This window comes from Loxodonta africana, chromosome 3, assembly GCF_030014295.1.
Source record: "Loxodonta africana isolate mLoxAfr1 chromosome 3, mLoxAfr1.hap2, whole genome shotgun sequence".
Lineage (NCBI taxonomy): Eukaryota > Metazoa > Chordata > Mammalia > Proboscidea > Elephantidae > Loxodonta > Loxodonta africana.
Genome location: NC_087344.1, coordinates 105,786,018 through 105,806,816, shown reverse-complemented (window position 1 = coordinate 105,806,816; position 20,799 = coordinate 105,786,018). Strand labels below are relative to the sequence as shown.

At 40.6% G+C, this 20,799-nt stretch overlaps 1 protein-coding gene across 2 annotated transcripts in view; it reads right to left on the bottom strand.

The window, feature by feature from the left end:
* The window catches only part of AK4 (adenylate kinase 4), a 91,576-nt gene that overhangs the window by 42,782 nt on the left and 27,995 nt on the right, over nt 1-20,799 (bottom strand). The window contains exon 2 of one of the 2 annotated variants that reach the window (XM_003411039.4): nt 3,643-3,762. The exons of the other annotated variant lie outside the window; for it this stretch is intronic. Within the exon in view, the coding sequence (XP_003411087.1) occupies nt 3,643-3,762 (120 nt within the window). The remainder of the gene's footprint in view (nt 1-3,642; nt 3,763-20,799) is intronic. 2 annotated transcript variants of the gene reach the window in all.

Sequence of the window (20,799 nt, the reverse complement as noted above, 5' to 3'; positions counted from 1 at the left end):
CAGTCCTTAGGTCCCTGATGTGGGTCGGTGAGTACCTTGTTTAATAGGCAAAGGAATGTCAAACATCAAACACCCACCTCTCCACCACACAGCTGAAATGGTTGGAGTTTGCCAACAAGGGCCTATTCTCCCGAAATAGGCCCAGAAAGGTCCATGCGGAAGGGAAAGGGGCTCAAAATCTGTGGACAGTTTATGCCTGGACAGGAGCTGCTTCTGTCCTGAGCTCCCGCGGTTAGTGGAGCTAGCAAATTATCTTTTCCCCCAACTGTAATTTTTTTCCTTCCCCAAGGCCAGGAGGATGGTTCTAGGTGCTCAACAGTGCCCATCTCAGGCCCAGGGAATTCAGCCGCTGAAGCCAGGTTTGGGGTTGGAGGGGGGGCGTGGTAAAATACACGCAAGTACTTAGCTTTTACTGAGAGCGCCGTTCTTCTCAGGTTCTCAGGTGAGTAGGCTGTGTGGCTGGCTGCTTCTCCCTGAGGAAACTGTGGCCGAACGCTAGTACCAGCCCTCTGCCGCAGCCCCAGGAATGGTATCTGAGGGATCCCCGCGATTCAGGTCCAGGATTTCCTCTCCGCTTCTGAACGGTCTCTTCCTCCCCCTGCCCCTCAGTTCATTTTCTAAGCTTGCCTTTGAAGCTCAGGGCTCCCAGCTTGTCACAAATATACTCGTTTCACTTGTTTTTTCAGGTCTTTGTTGTAAAGAGGACTCACTGGAAGTGTCTATTCTGCCATCTTGGCTCCGCCTCATCCATTTTTCATAAAGTTGTTCCAACTCCCTACCTCCAAACAGAATAGATAGCTTTCTCCTTTGTGTCCTCTGGGTTCCATTTATATATGATTCTTTTATAGAGTCAGTAACTTTTTTTACAGTTCTTTATAAAATTGACTCCTTTACTGGAATATAAGCTCAGTTCCCTTAAGGACAGGGACAGCGTGTTACCATTTTATCAACAGCACCTAAGAGTTTCTGATACTCAGGGAAAAAAAAAAAAATTCCATGCCTTCCACAGAAAATTATAGCCTTTATCTTAACAAAAGTTTCCAACTCAGTCTGTTAGGTCCCTCTAGACCCATGTGGACAAAAATGCACATTTTTTAAATGGAAAGCACTAGAAATATATGATCTACTTTATAGTCAACTAACACCTGCACCAAAAAAACCAAATCCATTGGCAGTGAGTCAATTCCGACTCATAGCGACCCTATAGGACAGAGCAGAATTGCCCCACAGGGTTTCCAAGGAGCAGCTGGTGGATTCAAACTGCCAACTTTCTGGTCAGCAACCAAGCTCTCTGACCATTGCACCACCAGGGCTCCAAAACCCACACAGTGAAGAATGTATGCTGAGCAGTATTTTACAAAGCATACTTCACAGAACAAATCCTGGAGGTTCTCTGTGGAGGTTGAGGATGGGCTGGGGGATTCTACAGTCAAATGAATTCAGAAAATGCCGCATGCTATCTCTACCTCCCTCTGTGAAGAGTTAAATCATATTATCATATTAAAGGGTCTGTAAAGTTCTTAAGTGAAGGAAATTGCTTAACCTTGGCACTTATTAACCTTAGACGGGTTACTGAACCTTAACCTTAGACAGGTTTGCCTCAGTTTTCTCATCTATTAAATGGAGATTAATAATAATGCCTATATTATATGGTCATTATGGAGACCAAATGAGATAATAAATGTGTATTAAGTGTTCAGGATAATGTTTGGCACACAGTAAATGCTAGTGATTGCTAATACTTAACCTGACATTTTCTAAACATTTTCAATCATAAAATTTGCTTTCCTGCCTAGCAATTTTTTATGTTCCACACTACACACTCAGAAACACTGATACAGTTATTTACATACTCCACCATATTATTCATTTTGGAGACTCATGGATTCAGACACTAGGTAATCTGGTGGTTTAAGTATAGCACAATTCCGCCGGCTTCTATGTGACTGACAAATATAAAGGTTCCAAATAAGTCACACCTTCCTGAAGCCTCAGTTGCACCAAATAGGGAGAGGACTGAATGCATTGTATGAAGTAAGGAAAAACTGCTCTGCAGTGGAAAGAAGTTTGTTATAGATAAATCTCACTAACTGCATTTTGTGTACCTAGAAAGCTCGTCAAGTTTCTGTTTTCATTGCACCAAGGAATCTTACTATTTAATTAGACAAATAATCCACCTAGTCCATTTTTTCCTTCAATAAATCAAAAGATTTATACTGGACAAACAATATGGCAGCTTTGTGGGGTCCAGAATTGTATGATATTTTGCGTGAGCATCTGTATGCATTATTCTGGGTAAAATATCACAGTTGTCAACTAGTGGTTCCCAAAAAGTTTAGGAACCACTAATTGACTTTTTGAATCAGGTTCATGTATTATTATATACTAAATGTTAAACAGTATTAAAGGATATACACAGTGAAAGAAAAATCTCCCAACCCTAATCCTCACCCAGAGCCAACTACCATTATCAGTTTTTTGTGTCCTTCCAAAGACAGTTTATTGCAGGTGTATAAATATATATTCAAAAAAAAAAAAAAAAACCCAAACCTGTTGCGGTGGAGTCAATTCTGACTCACAGCAACCCTACAGGACAGAATAGAACTGCCCCATAAGGTTTCCAAGAAGCAACTGGTGGATTTGAACTACCGACCTTTTGGTTAGCTGCCAAACTCTTAACAACTGCACCACCAGGGCTCCAGTAAGTGTATGTAGTTTTCCACAAGTAATAGTATACAATACACACTATGTTCAAATCCGCCAGGCGCTCCTTGGAAACTCTATGGTTCTACTCTATCCTATAGGGTTGCTAGGAGTCGGAACTGACTTGACGGCACTGGGTTTTATGGGTATACTGCAACTAGATTTTTTTTTCTCACTTGGCAATGTATCCTGGAGCTGTGTTAATATCAAGTGATTCCTCACTCTTTTTCGTACGTGCATATTACTTGCTTAATGAATGTACCAAACTTTAAAGAGTCCTTATGGAGACCTAGGTTATTACTAGTTTCTTGCTGTTTACAAATAATGCTGAAATAAACATCCTTGGAGATGCATCTTTAGGCAGCATGGAATTGCTGAATAAAAATGTACAGATATTGCTAAACTGGTCTCCAAAAGTTGCCTATTTTACACTCACGAAAATACTTATTTCCTACACCTTTTTTTTTTTTTTTTTCAGTAAAAGATTTTCAGACTTTTTTTTATCTTTGTTAATCTGACAGGTGAAGGATGGTAACTCATAGTTTTAATTTGTGTGGCCTATTGTGACTAGAAGAACTCTGATTTAAGATGAGTTATACTTAAATGATACTTAGTCATGGAAACAAAAGACACCAGAGAAATCGGAACAAGCATTCGGTGAAGACCACACAAATTGAAACCACGAGTTGCCATGCTTCATGCTTCAATTCAGTGGCTCTGGCGAAGGCAGCCTGGAAGCACAGGAAGCAAACGCTGCCCCAGAGTAGGTGTCTACCATGTTACCAAACTGGAACATGCCTAAAAATACGACGGAAAGTTTAGAAAAAAGCCATTTTCCGAGGACTGAACAAGTTTTTCTGTGAGAGATTAATGGAGTATGTAAAGGAGACCATAACGCTCTACTCACAGAAGTCCGGCTTACCCACAGGGCCAACTCACCATCTAGTAGCCAGTGCTGGCTGCGCCTATTCTCCAGCTCCGACATCATCAGGCGTGTGATCACACGATCTGGAACCAAAAGACCTCTCCCTATGTACTGCTTTGCCATAGCACCAACTTCTATTAAAAAGACAGAAAAAAGAGAACTCAAAAAAAGGTTTCCCAAAACAAAAAAGTGCTTACAATTTTTTTTTTTTTTCTGACAGTTTTGCCTTCTTTCCCATTCTTCCTTGTTGGTTTGGAGAAAAGTTACAGGTAGATGTCTTTAGAGTAATTCTTAAAAATACTAGTTTCAGCAATGGTGGCACTGTTATTTATTTAACCCATTTGTCTCCCAAAGTATTTTAAAAGGTAGTTCCTTAAGATATACACCGCCAAAAAATACAAATAAAAGATAATGTAAATCAGACAAAGAGAAAATAAGAAAAAAAATTAAAAGTTGGAGTCAAGGGGAAGGGTAGTACACAAACGCCTGGGAAAGAAGTCCTGGATACTTCCTAGAGGTGAGCCATAAATTTGGCACTAAGACTCTCAACAGTTTATGGTAATAAGGAAGCATGACCAACTACATGATTCATGGTGTCTGGAAGATTAAGACAGCTGAAAAACACAACAAATTACTTAGGAAGACCAAAGGAAAAAAATTCCACCGATCCTCACAGAAAAAACACTGCATAATGCAACCAATAGGTTTATTCCTCTTACGGCACCTTGCTGACAGTTTTAAAAGCAGCTCAGCATTATTAGTGGGATGCCATGAGTTTAAAAAAAGGAAAAAACTTTTTCAGAGAAAAAAACTTCTATTTTAATTTAAAATAACAATTTCTAATATATAAAAGTTGTGAGATGGGTTTAAGCAAAGCAAATTATCATTTTAACTCTGCATATTTGTAGGAAATGAATGTTTTTTTTTAACACAGATGAAGTCTTCTGCTCTGCTGGGAACTAATAATCAACATTAAAAACCACATTCTCAATAAGCCGACTAAAGTCTTATAAAAACATATTGTCAGCTGCCATCCAGTTGGCCCTGACTCATGGCGACCCAATGCACAACAGAACAAAATGTTGCTGGTCAGGCTGTGGTTCAGACTGTTGTGATCCATAGGCTTTCATCAGCCAATTTTCAGAAGTAGACCGACAGGCCTGTATTCCTAAGGCTGTCTTAATCTGGACGCCCTGCTGAAACCTGTTCAGTATCATAACAACACACAAGCCTCCACTAACAGATGGAGGTGGAGACACATGAGGTGCATTGGCTTGGAGCTGAATCCAGGTCTCCTGAATTGAAGGTGAGAATTCTACCACTGAACCACCACTGCCCCCCTATAAAATCAAAGCAGAAATGTTACTGGAAAAAAGCTCAGGAATCTTTTTGCCTTGAATTTAGGTAGAGTCTTAGCTTCTCCCAAACTGAGTCTACACCTCTAACCCCAGTTTCAGCACTGAAATATGGGCTGTGAAAAGTTCCAAACCAAAATCCAAACCTGTTGCCGTCAGGTTGATTCCAACTCATAGCGACCCTAGAGTACACAGGAGAACTGCCCCATAGGATTTCCAAGGAGTGGCTGGTAGATTCAAACAGCCAACCTTTTGGTTAGCAGCCAAGCTCTTTAAGCACTGCCCCACCAGGGCTCCATGAAGAGCTCCATATAAACAGATTTCTATATCTGTGTCAATTCATTGGCAAAGTAGCTCAAAACACAGGCCCAACTGATGCTGGTTCAGTAACATGCCACAGGAAGCAGAACACAAAGGACAGCCACATTCGTGAATGGAAATGAACCACATTCATTCAACAAATATTAATTGATTACATACTACGTACCAGGTAATATTCTAGAGGCGTGGCAGAGAATGAAAGTTCCAGCTTGCTGATACTTAAGTAGCATTACTTTCATTAAGAGCAATGATCACAATAAGAAATAAATGATAATAACAAGAAATAAAAAAAAGAAATAAAACCACCCACCCATCATTAACTGAGTACATACTATGTCTCAGCTACTGTGCCTTAAGCATTTTATGTGTATTATTCCATTTAATTTTTATACCCTGAAGATCCTCACCTTAAGATAGGAGGTAACAGTCATATTTTTTAAGAGAGTTTTATTGAGACATAATTAACATCCAATAAAATTCACTTTTTAAAGTGTACAACGCAGTGGTTTTTAGTATATTCACAATGTTGTGCAAACATCACCACTACCTAATTTCAGAATATTTTAATCAGCCCAGAAGGAACCCCAGTACCCACGAGCAGTAACTTCCCATTGGCCTCCCCCTGCAGCCCCTGGCTACCACTAAACTACTTTCTGTCTCCATAGATTTACCTATTCTGGATATTTCGTATAAATGGAATCAGACAATGTGTGGCCTTTTATAGGTCCCTGGGCACTGCAAATGGTTTGCACCCAACTACTAACCTAAAGGTTGGCGGTCAGAATCCATCCAGCAAGGCCTTCTATGTCTGGCTTCTTAGTATAATATTTTCAAGGCCCAACCATGTTGTAGCATGTATCAGTATATCCTTTTTATTGCAGAACAATATTCCACTGTATGGATATACCACAATTGCTCATCCTTTCATCAATGATGGATATTTGGGCTGTTTTCACTTTTCTGTCTTCTAGGAATAATTCTACCATGAATGTTCAAATACATCTTTTTGTGTGGACATATGTTTTCCGTTCTCTTGAGTAGTGCACATATTTCAAAGGTGAGAAAACTGCAACTCAAAAACACTAGCTTTTCCAAAGCCATGCAGCCAGTAAATGTTAGATCAGAAACTAATTCAGATCTGATTTCAAACTCTATGTTCTTAACTAACAATACCTACCACACTGCCTAGATAATGGGCAATTCTTCCCATTTCCTTTGGAACCAGAAAGACTCTAATAATAGTATTTCTTTGTCTAATATGAAAGAAATAAAGTAAAATAAAACCACCCACCAGATACTAACCTTTTCATAAACAATGCATATGAATGGGTTTCTTTCACTGTATCACACTGTACATCTGAGCATTTCTTTCCAAACAATGATTTCAGGATGGCTCTAAGCCACCAAAGTCACCTACGAACCATATCATGGTAGAAGGGGGATTACAAACCATGAGCTTGAAGGACTGTATGTCCAACTAAGTCCCTGTGGACATCTGTCTGTAGTCAACCAGCTCAATACCCTAAGCCGCAACAAAAAAGGATCAAAGTTAGAAGAAACAGAGACCATAAAATAAACCTTGACAAAAATATTCCAAGTATGCTCAAATGATTTAAAAGGTTAAGTCTGATGGCTTATGTCTGAAAAATCATTGTCAGAAAGTATGGTTGGAGTAACGGACAAGTTTGGTGCTATCCTTCTCTGCAATGTCAGGCCAGACCTAGAGCTCTGTTCTCAGTCCCACCCTCCAAGCTTTAAGGTAGAGAAAAACAACAAACATACATCTTCCAAGGCAAAGGGCTTAGTTTCCTAGGGCTGCCATAAAAAAACACAGTGAAACCTGTGACAGCCAGAACTCGACGGGACTGCCTTGTTTTTCTGCGTCTCCCAAGTTTTCTGCCTTTGACAGGGTACAGTCTTACCATTTTTCTAGCGCTCATTTTAGTGGAAGATATTTGAGTTTTCCTTCTCTGATAGGTTTCTGCCTTATACAAGTTCCAGCTCTCACAGGTTTTACTGTGCCCCAAAATGAGTGACCTTAAAAATCAGAAATTTATTTTCTCACAATTCTAGAAGCTAGAAGTCTGAACTCAGAGCACTGGCAGGGCTATCCTCTCTCTGTTGTTTCTAGGGGAAGATCCTTCCCTGTCTCTTTCAGCTTCTGGCAGCCCTGGGTATTTCTTGCGGTTCCTTGACTGGTAGGCAGACTCTCACATGCTGCCTTCCCCCTGTGTGTGGCCAACCCTACTTCAGTGTGTCTTCGTTAACTAATAGCATCTGCAAAGAAAGGCCCTATTTCCCCAAACAAGGTCACATTCACCAGTGCAGGGGCTAGTACTTTAAGATAGTTTTCGGGGGACACAGTTCAATCCATAACAAGAGACTGAAATGTGAACTAGCTCCAGGCATCCCATTTGGAAACTGTGAGAGAGTAAGAAATGTTTCAGTCCGAAAATAAAAGCCCCAGAGAAGGGCATGATAGCAACTGACCTATAACTTGATACTTGACACATGGAAAAGGTTTTATCCCCTTCTATCCCCAGGACTTAGAATCAGGGCTAGTAGCGGGAATTAAATTATAAAGAGATGGGAAAAGTTGCCTCGAAAACGTTCGAAGACTGAAAGACTGCCTGGGAAGGGCTACTATATAAGGACTTTTGAAAACGGGTCTGGGGATTAGGGTACATTAACAATGGGCTCAAGCATAGCAACGATTGTGAGGATGTTACAGGACTGGGCAGTGCTTCATTCTGTTGTACATAGGTCGTTTTGAGTTGGAACTGACTCCACAACAACTTTTATGGAAGAAGCCCTGGTGGCACAATGGTTAAGCGCTTGGCTGCTAACCGAAAGGTCAGAGGTTGGAAGCCATGGGAGAAAAGACCTGACGATCTGCTCCCATAAAGATTACAGCCTGGGAAACCCTATGGAGCAGGTCTACCCTGCCCTATAGAGTCACTATGAGTCGGAATTGATTCAATGGCGCACAACCACATTTATGTTCACTTCAAGTGGGGGGGCTTTATAGTATTAGGATGCATTTGGATTCAGTAATTTAACGAACCTGCTTCTGTTGTTGTTGTTGGGTGGCGCAGAGACGATTTTTGACTCATAGCAACCCCATGTGACAGAGCAGAGTTGCCCTGTAATCTTTATGGGAGCAGATCACTAGGTTTTTCTCCCACAGAGCTGCTAGATAGGTTCGAACCTCCAAACTTCCAGTTAGCAGCCAAGCACTAACCGTTGTACCACCAGGACTCAGAATTTCTGCTAGATGGTTCAGTATGTATCTCTCACTGACAAATTCATCACGTCTAAAATGACACTTTACCCTCCCACTCTGTTTCTGCCCAAATGTTTCTTGCCTCAGTCAATAGATCACTCTCCTCAGATGTCACCTAAGATGAAACATCAGTGTCTTAATTTTCTTGACTTCTCATTCTTTATATCCACTTGAACATGAAGTTCTTAAAATTCTACTTCCACAACGTCTCTAATATCCAAGAGACAACCGAACAGAACATAACAGTGCAACAGTAACTGCTGTTAGCAAACAAGAGAAAATTGTGAGGACGGCTGCAGAGCCTCATGTTTCATTGTTCGAAGAGTAAGGCACAATGATGGCACTGGACTCGTGTGGTAGTTAACATGTGGCTGGGTCATCAGAAAGGAAGGAATCAGTGAGTTACACACTAAAGCTTAATTTACAAATCTTTACGCAGTAAAGAGGAGACAACTGGCCAAAGAATCGATGGCTGGATAAAGGATCTCACAGCTAAGGCCACGAAGTGAGCCCTTTGCTCATACCATTTCTTGTCCCGCTACAAAATCAAGACAGCTTTGGGGGTCTTTTGCACATCAGGCAACCAAAAAATAAACACACTGCCTGAACAGTCAATTCTCAATTCTTAGCTTACTTCACTTCTCAGTGCCATTTGAGATGGCTGAATACCTACCTCCTCTCTTTGACACAGTTTTAATACCAGGCTTCCAAAACACCCCTTTTGCAAACAATAGCAAAAGTGATTCTTTTTAAATGCAAGCCAGATGGCTTTCCTCTAAGTTTCCCATCCTATTCAGAATAAAACCAGTTTTTATCATGAAGGCCTAGCTATCTAGTTCTCTAACCTCATCTACTTCTCCCTTCTTTGCCTGCTCAATTCCAGCCACACTAGCTTCGCTGTGGTTTCCCGAAGATTCACTTCAGGGCCTTTGCATTTGTTTCCTCTCCTAGGAACACTCTTTTCCTCCAGAATTTTGCAGGGGTCATGGTTTCACCTCACTCAGATCTCTGATCGTCACTTTAAATAGGTCTTCTACCCTATATAAAGGTAGCATAGAGACAGACTTACCCAAAACCCTCTAGTCTTTTACTCTATTTTGCATTTTTTCTAGATGCCAAATCTTACATATTATGTATTGATGTGTTTTTGTCAATTCATTTTCTGCTCCCCCATCTAGAACAAACTGAGTGCAGTTCTGTCATAACCTCAGTGTTAGAATAGTCTGTCATATATTAGATGCGCCACAAAAATTTGTTCATGAATGAATACCCTGATAGAGAATTTCTTTTTACCCTGACAAAAAAATCTAACCTTCTTGCACAGTTACCAAAGAACTGTTACGCCAGGATCAAATACAGACCTACCTTGCCAGACATCAATTTTTGTGGAGGAAATATGAGACAAGCAAAACATGAATAGAGATGAAGAGCTCGGGCCAGGAAAATCAGGAGAAGAAAACACCATTAGCAGATGTCACTAAGGCATGGGCATATCTGGGGGGACTTCAAGCTGAGTAGGATACCTGAAGGAAGGAACACCATGAGAAGTGGGGCTAGACAAACTGAGTAAGAAGTCTGGACTTCGGAGGATTTTTTTTTTTTAAGTAAGTAGTTTTAAAAATGCCACCCCCAAAGATGGGACCAGCTACATAATTTGTGAACCCAGTATAAAATGAAAATGTGAGTTTCCTTATTCAGAAATTATTAAGTATTTCAAGGCATCAATATTAAACCTTTAAACCGAGCACTAGCCCGTTCTAAGCGCTGGGCCTTATGGACTAACTACACAGGCCGCACTCTGTGAAGCCAGCTCTGCTCCCAGAACGCGAAATGCAGAGTGGGGAAGGAGAGGGAGTAGAAGCAAAGGAGGCTGTGATGATAATCAAAGCAAGAGATGAAGGCCTGAGCTAAAGCAACAGCAACAAGTGAAGACCTTCATCTGCCCCTTGGTATAGCACCTTGAGTTAATACAACATACACTGTGCATTTCCAAGATTAAAATAATTCTGCAAAAGACTTCCAGAACCATCTTACTCCAATTTACTAATTAAGAGAAAGAAGTAAGCTCAACATACGTTTGTTATTTTTGGCAGCCTTGGCTCCTTTCTGGAGCAGGGACGGCAACACGTCCTCTAACCTGATACAAGATCAAACTTCCACCACGTCTTTCAATTCTCATCATGAAAACCAGGAAGATCAACAAACCTGAGAGAAATGAATTTAAGATGTATCTGTATCTGAATGAAGACCTCATTACAACAACAAACTGAAATAAAATATTTTGTCAGAAGATAGAGGTCCATTCCACAAAAACAGACCTTCATTTGCCCTTGTCAGTTTACTTGGAAAAGAAAGCAGTATCATTTTCAAATACTAGTGCCAGAATGGCATACAACGCACACCTTCTCCAGTTTCTCTAGTAATATTCCTAGGAAAGGCTGTGGACAGTCTTAGACACCGTTTGTATCCTTAGTGCACATGTTGTTGTTAGGTGCTGTCGAGTCAGTTCTGACTCACAGCAACCCTACGGGAAGGAACAGAACTGCCCCACAGGGTTTCAAAGGAGTGGCTGGTGCATTCGAGCTGCTGACCTTTTGGTTAGCTCTTAACCACAGCGCCACCAGGGCTCCTGAAACCCGTCGCTGTCAAGTCGGTTCCAACTCATAGCAACCCTATAGGACAGAGTAGAACTGCCCCATAGGGTTTCCAAGGCTGTAATCTTTATGGAAGCAGACTGCCACATCTTTCTCCCACGAAGCGGCTGGTGGGTTTGAACTGCCAACCTTTCAGTTAGCAACCAAATGCTTAACTGCTCTGCACCACCAGGGCCCCATACACATACACACACAAAAAAAGAGAGGTAATTCATAAAGCACACAGGAAGGTTTTAAAAATAAACTTAATAAACTTGTTGTTGTTGCTGTTGCTAGGTGTCATCGAGTTGGTTCCAACTCATAGCGACCCTAGGCACAACAGAACGAAACACGCTGCCCGGTCCTAAGCCATCCTTACAATTGTTGTTATGCTTGAGCTCACTGTTGCAGCCACTGTGTCAGTCCACCTCGTTGAGGGTCTTCCTCTTTTCCGCTGACCCTGTACTCTGCCAAGCATGATGTCCTTCTCCAGGGACTCATCCCTCCTGACAACATGTCCAAAGTATGTAAGACACAGTCTCCCCATCCTTGCCTCTAAGGAGCACTCTAGTTGTACTTCTTCTAAGACAGATTTGTTCGTTCTTTTCGCAGTCCATGGTATATTCAATATTCTTCGCCAACAACACAGTTCAAAGGCGTCAATTCTTCTCCCGTCTTCCTTATTCATTGTCTGGCTTTCATATGCATTAATAAACTTAGGGTGCCTAAAATAGGCCAACAGCTTTGCATTTTTTAATCTTCACAACAACCAAAATATAAATCCATCTTGTGTTTATGAGGTTAAACAGAACACCAATGATTAAGGCCACATAGAAAAAAACTTTTTCCAAAAAGAAAGTTTAAGCGTCAGATTACAAAATCATACATATAACAAAACTACATGTGAAAATGTAAAGATATACAAAAATGGTATCATCAATGGTAAGTATATTAAAAGTAAATCAATATTTCACATATTTTACAACAATATAAATTTTGTGACCACGCATCTTAACAACCTATTCCAGCTGAAATAGATAATACAAACTTGGTAACCTTGGGAAATATACAATTTCAATTTCTAACCAAATCAGATAATATATAAATTTTCAGAATTTAAGACTACCTATTGACTCGATGGCACCACTTTTTTTTTATTAATTTGTATATTTAAGATAATACCAAATTAAAAATTTAAGATAATACAGAATTTAAGACTACCTACTAAACGCATCATCTCTCCAAAATTCATGCCTCTAGACTATGGAAAATATACTTTTATTGGCCTTAATTCTCCTACATTAAAGTTGCCTGCATTTACATTAACAGTCTGAAATAGATCACTGTATTCAGGGCAGTGAATATGCCAAAACACTGTCAGCTGCTCAAGGGGGAGGGTGTTGGACCCACATTGTAAATTACCTTAAAATTGGTTGAAAAGAAAATTCCTCTTTCTACGTAACTAGAAGAGCCAATCAAGTGGATGACATTTCTTTACAAAAATCATAACAAAACACACCCAGATATTTAGGTAGCATAAAAATAACTCTACAGCCACCCTAATTATTCAGGAAAGCCAGCTTAAACATTCCAGAGACTGAATGACTTCCAAATACAAATAAATCCATAAATATCCAAAATGTGAAAGACGGATCATTGTCATGAATTAGGAGAAAAAAAAAAAAAAAGGTGCACTATTCACTAATAAGGTAACTGGAGAATATGGAGTGTGATTGGTTTTATGGCTTAAATACTCTCTGAATCCACTAAATATTCATTCAGCTGCTATTTATTGAGCACCTACTATGTGCCAGGCCCTATGCCAAGTAATGGGTAATGTTGGCCTGATATGAGGCCTACCTACCCCAGAGCTTAGAGCCTAAATACTAGGATTTGGTGCTAACCACACAAAAACTTTTCCAAAGCAAAATTTTATGGAATTTTACACAGTGCCCAATAGAAAAATAGTCAGCAGTTATCACAATTAAGTTACACAGGCACTTACATTGCCAATAAACTTCCACATAAATATATTATGATGTAGGAATAGATTACCGGTCACACAGAAATTAAAGCGTTTTGGTGGACACTGAATCTGACAGCTAATTCACCTCCAACCACTGAATAGTTTATTCTTGAAAACGCTACTCTGCAGTTATAGAAAACCAACCAGGCTCCCTTAAGTCTCTTGACACTGGAGACAAAAATATTTGTTTTACCAAACGAAGGTGGAGATTACTCAGGTAAAATCCATCACTGGAATAGAAGTCTCTCGGATCAAACCTCAACTACTATTAACAACCAATCAACAACCAACCCATTGCCATCAAGTCAATTCCGACTTATAGTGGCCCTATAGGACAGAGCAGAACCACCCTGCAGGCTTTCCAAGGAACAGCTGGTAGATTCTAACTGCCAACCTTCTGGTCAGTAGAGAAACTTTTAACCACTGCGCTACCACCTCCCCATTAACACTTAAGCAAAGGAAAATGAGGTCTTTTTATGTTATTTGAATGTTTGCCTCATCTCCCTTGTCTTATATATTTTTTAGTACTAACTCAGAAAGTGCCAGCATAAGGACATCAACGTCAAGTGTGTTCTGTGACAGAGGCAAGGAAAATGACATGCTTCTAGTCAGCTGTGCGATGACCCTGTCAGCACCCTACAGGAGAGCTCCCATTTCACCCCTAGATCACTGCCTCAATCCCAAAGTCACTCCAATTACTCTGAACCACAGGTGAATATGCTCTTTCCCAAGAACGCACCATTTATCCTGCCAAAGTTTTCCGCGCATCTACTATGCGCTAGTCACAAGCATAGGAATGCCCTCTGAAGCTCACTAGTGAGGAGAGGGGCCCAACATACCCATACACAAATAACAATAAAATAACACAAGTGCTGTGAGACAGGGGTGTACAAACCGTCACAGAAACACAGTGGAGGATGGATGCGTGGAGACGCAAACACTTCAATTACTAATCTTTATGCTTATTCAGAATTTACGTTGGAATACACCTTTCCCAGTTAGGGTTTTCACATTCAGTTGAGTTGCAAAGAGATATCAAAATTAACTACGGGGAAGTTGTCCTGATAACTGAAGTTCATTTACTTTGCTATTATAACTCAACCATTCATTCAATACTATTCACTGAGTAACTAATTCCATGCCAGGCTACGGCACATTTCCCTAGGTGTCAGGGAAATAACGAAGGGAGCATCAGGAATGAGCTGTTTCTGATGGCTTGGTCAGGCACCAAACAGCTGACGACCTGGCCTATTTCAAAGAAAGTCAAGTTTTAAGAATGGTCTACCTTTTCCCAGGCACAACCGATAAATAAAAATAATGAAGTTTATTTTATTGTTTTTTGCCTACAGTCTACCCATTTATATAAAAATCGAAAACAGACAAAACTAATATATATTATTAAGGGATACACATACAAGGCAAAAGTATATGGTAAAGCAAGAGAATAATTACCAGAAGGACAGTGGTAGTGGTGGTGGGGGGGAGGTAGTTACAGAGAAAGGGCATATGGATGCTTCAAGGGTACTGGTAATATCTATTTCTTAGGCTAGGTAGTTACATACAGTTTTTATCTTTAACATATACACACACACAATCTATCCCCTTTTTGTTCTGACTGCCTATAAAGTGGATCAAACTGGATAAAGAAGACAGAGCTGGACAATTGTCCACAGAATAGCAAATTCCCAAGATCCTTGGCAAAGTCTTCAGAAACTGATAACGACTTATGTTCTTTTCATTGCTGGAGCTAGGAATGCTTAGAGTGAAAGACCCCCATATAAAAGTTTGATTCCCTTATGAGACTGCCCCACCTTGGATGTATCAGACTTCATATAAGGGACAAAATTGGGAAAAAACACAACCACCCACATTTAATACACACACACACACTAAGAGGCACGTTGAAACATGAAATGTAGCTTTGTGATTCTGCAAACTACAAGTGCTTTCTATCCCTACTTATAAGAATATTTTGGCCTTGATGTAGTTACTTGAAGAAAACTTTCATTCCATAAATGGTTTATCTTTGATATCACACTGATGAATCTCTTCTATTAAGAAAATAAGCTTTTAAAAAACATTGGCTACAAAATAAATGTCAAACTCCTTTAGAGGAAGAAATTCTGAAATTTAAGGCATTTTGGCACTGAACTCAAATGACTCATTTCAGATGTTCAGTGTCCACCCTTCAACTGGCCTTGCTCAAAGCCAGGCTTTCTTTTCCTTGACACCAAAAAGACATGGTCTTAAATAACTCTTTGACACTGACTGTTGGAAGCTATGAAGAAAATCGTGAATCTAGTATAACGGACAAGTGTACACTTCAGAGCTAGACTGCCTGAGTGTAAATCCTGCCTCTGCCACTTAAGGGGTATAAGACTTGGATCAAGTTGTATGTACCTCAGACAAGTTTATGCCTCAGTTTACCTATCTATAAAATGTGAACAGTACTACCCAGAGTTGTTTTGAAAGTTGCATGTGATTGTTGTTGTTGTTAGGTGCTGCTGAATCGGTTCTGACTCATTGCAACCCTACGTACTACAGGACGTAACGTTGCCCAGTCCTGTGCCATCCTCACAATTGTTGCTATGTTTGAACCCATTGTTGCAGCCACTGTGTCAATCCATCTTCTTGAGGATCTTCCTCTTTTTCACTGACCCCTTACTTTACCAAGCATGATGTCCTTCTCCAGGGACTAAGCCCTCCTGATAACATGTCCAAAATATGTGATAGAGTCCCACCATCCTCGCTTCTAAGGAGCATTCTGGCTATACTTCTTCCTAGACAGAACTGTTCATTCTTCTGGCTGTCCACGGTATACTCAATATTCTTTGTCGATACCATAGTTCAAAGGCATCAACTCTTCCTTGGTCTTCCTTAAGCAATGTCAAGCTTTTGTATTCATATGAGGTGACTGAAAGTACTATGGCTTGGGTCAGGTGTACCTTAGTCCTCAAAGGAACATCTTTGCTTTTTAACACTCTAAAGAGGTCTTCTGCAGCAGATTTACCCAATGCAATGTCTCATTTGATTTCCTGACTGCTGCTTCCATGGGTGTCGATTGTGGATCCAAGTAAAATGAAATCCTTGACAACGTCAATCTTTTCTCTGCTGATCATGATGTTGGATACTGGTTCAGTTGTGAGAATTTTTGTTTTCTTTATGTTGAGGTGTAATCCATACTGAAGGCTGAAGTCTTTGATCTTCATCATTAAGTGCCTCAAGTCCTCTTCACTTTCAGCAAGCAAGGTTGTATCATCTGCATATCACAGGTTGTTAATCAGTCTTCCTCCTATCCTAATGCCGTGTTCTTCTTTATATAGCTTCTTGGATCATTTGCTCAGCATACAGACTGAATAAGTATGGTGAAATGATACAACCCTGACATCCACCTTTTCCCATTTTAAACCATGCAGTATTCCCTGGTTCTGTTCGAACAACTGCTTCTTTGTCTATGTACAGGTTCTGCATGAGCACAATTTGGTCTTAGACTAAAATATTTAGCTCATAATAGGAAGACTATTATTCATGTTTAACTAAACTGTATTTCAAAAATATTTGAATTTGTGATCTGTGTAAATCAACTACCCCCCCAAGTCAAAATTAATTACAAAAAGAAAAAATTATCTTTTCACTCAAGATTTGAACTCAAGCTTATGTCAAGTACAAAAGTGCATCTCTCCATCACCAACTGCGAACTTAAAAATGAAAAAAATTCTTAATGATTTATTTCCTGATATTTGCATTTTATCTAAGGGGAATATTCTTTTAAAAACATTAAGATGCCTTCATAATGAGGCAAGAAGTGAGTGTGATACAGAAAATTACTACCAGACTGGGAATCAGCAGTCTTAGATCTTAGGTCTGCTTCCAATTCTCTACCTACAGGACATCACTGTACTTCACTTCTTGCGGCCTCAAGTTGCCTCATCTGTATGAGGGAGTTGGACCCTTCTACCTCTGTTATCTCTATGGTGGGATTTCCATTTACTGTACCTGGCTTGGGGGCTTGTGTGAGGGGAAGAAGACTGACCTCCCCAGTATGCTTCAAAACATACCAGCTTCACTGCAGACACTGAATTTCTACCTCTGAGGTAAGGAGTGCTTTAGAGACTTTAAGAGTTTTCATGGGCAGGAAAAGCAGTGACATTAGACCTATTCCAGACATGAGAAGTGGAGCTGGGAGCAGAACACAGATCTGAATCATCTGCCAGTGTTCCTTCTCCCATACTTTGACTTGAAGACTCTAAGAATGAGAGCCACTGCTCTCTTAGGCCTCTTTGCTCTTTTCTCTCAAGCCACATTGGATATTTATGTTCACTTAGTCTAGTTTTGCCCCCTGGGTCCAGAAATGTGTTGGTAGTAGATGTGTTTCTGTAACAGCCAAGAGAAAAATATGTATGAACAACGATGACTTTGGGTAGGGGAGGGGCTCACATTACTGAGGAAGAAGGTGATTTAATAGCTAAGCACAAAGAATATCCAGTAGATTCTTTATTCCTAAACCTTCTCATCTCACCAGCAGGATCAATTATTATTATTTGACCATTCATATTGACTGAAAGAAAAAAGCGGTACAGTAACCTCATTTTAAGACTTTAAATGAATCATGAAAGGAAAAGATATTGGGAGTTGCACAAGCCAAAACATTTTTGGCTATCCTACGTCAGGACTGTTTTCTTGGCCAAGGACAGAAACACGTGCATTTATAAACACACCATGAACATCTGGCGCAGTACCACATGTTGCCTTAAATAAGCAGCAGAGGAGAAAAGACAGATTGGGATGTAGGCAACAGAAGCTGGGCAAGGGAAAAAACAGGAAAAAGACAAGGGATCTGAAAGATTTTCCAAAATCACAGATAAGTCTTAGACCCAGAGAGTTTAAGCATCTTCTCAAGCTTACATTCTTCAAGTCTACCTTGGTATCCACCACACCAAGCACTTTCAGTCCTAAGGAGTAAGATTACACTTAAAACTCATGGGGTTTCTACATTTTCTCTGCAAACAGCACAGACAAGTCACCCCCATAACCTGATTACGGCCCAATTACTAGCTCTGTTCAGAGGACAGGGAGGAATTTCACTTTTACAGCAACATAAAAAGTAATTCCTCCCAACTGTAGAAGGCCTGGGGTGTGGATCCGGCTGTGCCATGCGCCTTGTCGGCTGGCTGCCTCGCTGTGCAGGATCTTGGCTGCAGACCAGCACGAGGGAAGTTGCTCTTCTCCAGTGCCATCTGCTCAAACAGGATGAATTGCTACTGCTGCCCATGGGGTATTCTTCTCTGTCATAACTTTCTGGCAGTGCTCTGGTGGAGAATGCAGCAAGAGCACCAAAAATGTGCCCTGCTCATCAGCCTCCCAGGGCTGGCACCAGACAGTCCAGTGAACAAAGAGAAAGGGGAGGAGGGAGGGAGCTGACACAGACGCTCTTTTATGACGGCACCTTTTTGACTCCTTGTTGTTATTATGAGGTGCTGTTGAGTCCATTTAGACCATAACGACCTCACGTGACAAAACAGAACTGCCTCTTATGGTTTTCTAGGCTGTATTTTTTATAGGGGCAGATCGCCAGGTCTTTCTCCTACAGAGCCACTGGGTAGGTTGGAACTGCCAACATTTCAGTGAGCAGCCAAGCTCTTAACCATCCACTGCACCACCAGGGCTCCTTTCTCGACTCCTGTTGTTGTTGTGTGCTGTCAAGTCAATTCCTACTCGTAGGGACTCTATAGGACAGCGTAGAACTGCCCTATGCAGTTTCCTAGGCTGAAATCTTTACAGTAGCAGATTGTCAGGTGTGTTCTCCCCCAGAGTCATCATGCCACCAAGACTCCTTGTGGGGTCAAACAGTCCACTAAGTGAGTCAACATGCACTTATCCTTCAACACCCAGGGAGAACACCACAACAGCAATAACACCACCAGAAGCCACATTCATTAAACATGTACTTAGTGCTGGACCAGTGGCTGTGAAACTGCAATCAAGGCCACTATTCTGTTTTTATGAAACTGAAAAAAAAAAATTTTTTTTCTGCAAAAAGGGAAAATAATGTAAATTGTATAATATGTGTCAGTTTTACGTGTTTGTATGCATATACATATTTGCAAGGTTATACTTAAGCTTTTACCATGGATCAGAGTTTTAAAAAAAATTAAACATTGGGCCAAACCTTATTCTAAGCTCTTAGATGCAGTACCTTATTTAATTCTCATACCCCCCCAGAGGGAATATCATTACTATTCTTATTCCACAGTTAAGGACAGTGAGTTACAAAGTGGATGAGTAACTTGCCCTGTACACTTCCTAGGCAACCTGATCCCAGAGTCCGTGCTCCTGACGCATGCTGTGTAGTGCCTTTCCAGGCACAGTCTCCACTTAGTCAGCAATTAGTCCCTTTCTCGCAGCTCCTGCCACATTGTAATTCTCTGTTCAACCATCTGTCTCCCTCCCCTTTTGTACTGAGAACACCTCAAGGGCACGTCTTGTTCTGCAAGGTAACTTAAGCAAAGCTTCACGGAGTAATGGATCCAATCAATAGCTTTTAAATAGAACAGATGAAGGAAGAACAGATAAAGGAAAAAGAAAGAAAAGCAAAAACGATATAGGAAAAAAAAATAATAAACCCTGACCCTTGAGGGTCTGTCCTAGGTAAAGGGAAATTAAATCTCTATGTTTCCTCTCTTTCTTAGAGAGACATGGTAGAAATGAAGACACTTTATCTAAAAATCTGATCATGTTAAAAGAAAAAAAACTAAAACTTCAAAGCTTCTGCCTAATGCTTTTTTCTGGGCCCCTTTTTCAGGGAAACCAACTATCATGGGTTGAATTGTGCCCCCCAAAACATGTGGCAACTTGGCTAGGCCATGATTCCCAGTATTGTGTGGCTGTCCTCCACTTTGTGATCTGATGTTATTATACTACATGCTGTAAATTCTAACCTCTATGGTGTTAATGAAGCAGGATTAGAGGCAGTTATATTCATGACGCAGGACGCAATCTACAGGACTAGGTAGTATCTTGAGTCAGTCTATTTTGAGATATAAAAGAAGCAAGCAGAGAGGAGAGGGACCTCCTACCACCAAGAAAGAAGAGCCAGGAGAATAATGTGTCCTTTGGACCTTGGGTCCCTGTGCTGAGAAACTCCTAGGCCCAGGGCAAGGTTAATGACAAGGACCTTCCCCCAGAGCCACCAGAGAGAGAAAACCTTTCCTGGAGCTGGTGACCTGAATTTGGATTTATACCCTGAGAGGGAATAAATTTCTGTTTTTTAAAGCCATCTACTTGCTTTATTTCTGTTATAACAGCACTAGATAACTAAGAATTTGGTACTGGGAGTGGGGTGCTGCTCTAACAGATACCTAAAATGTGAAAGCAGTTTTGGAATTGAGTAATGGGTACAGGCTGGAAGAATTTTAAAGTACCTAACAGTAAAAACCTAGATTGCCTTGAAGAGACTGTCAGTGGAATTATGGACGCCAAAGACAATTCCGGTGAGGTCTCAGAAGGAAGGGAGGAGAGCTGTAAATAGGAGATGGCTCAGACAGCAAGAAACA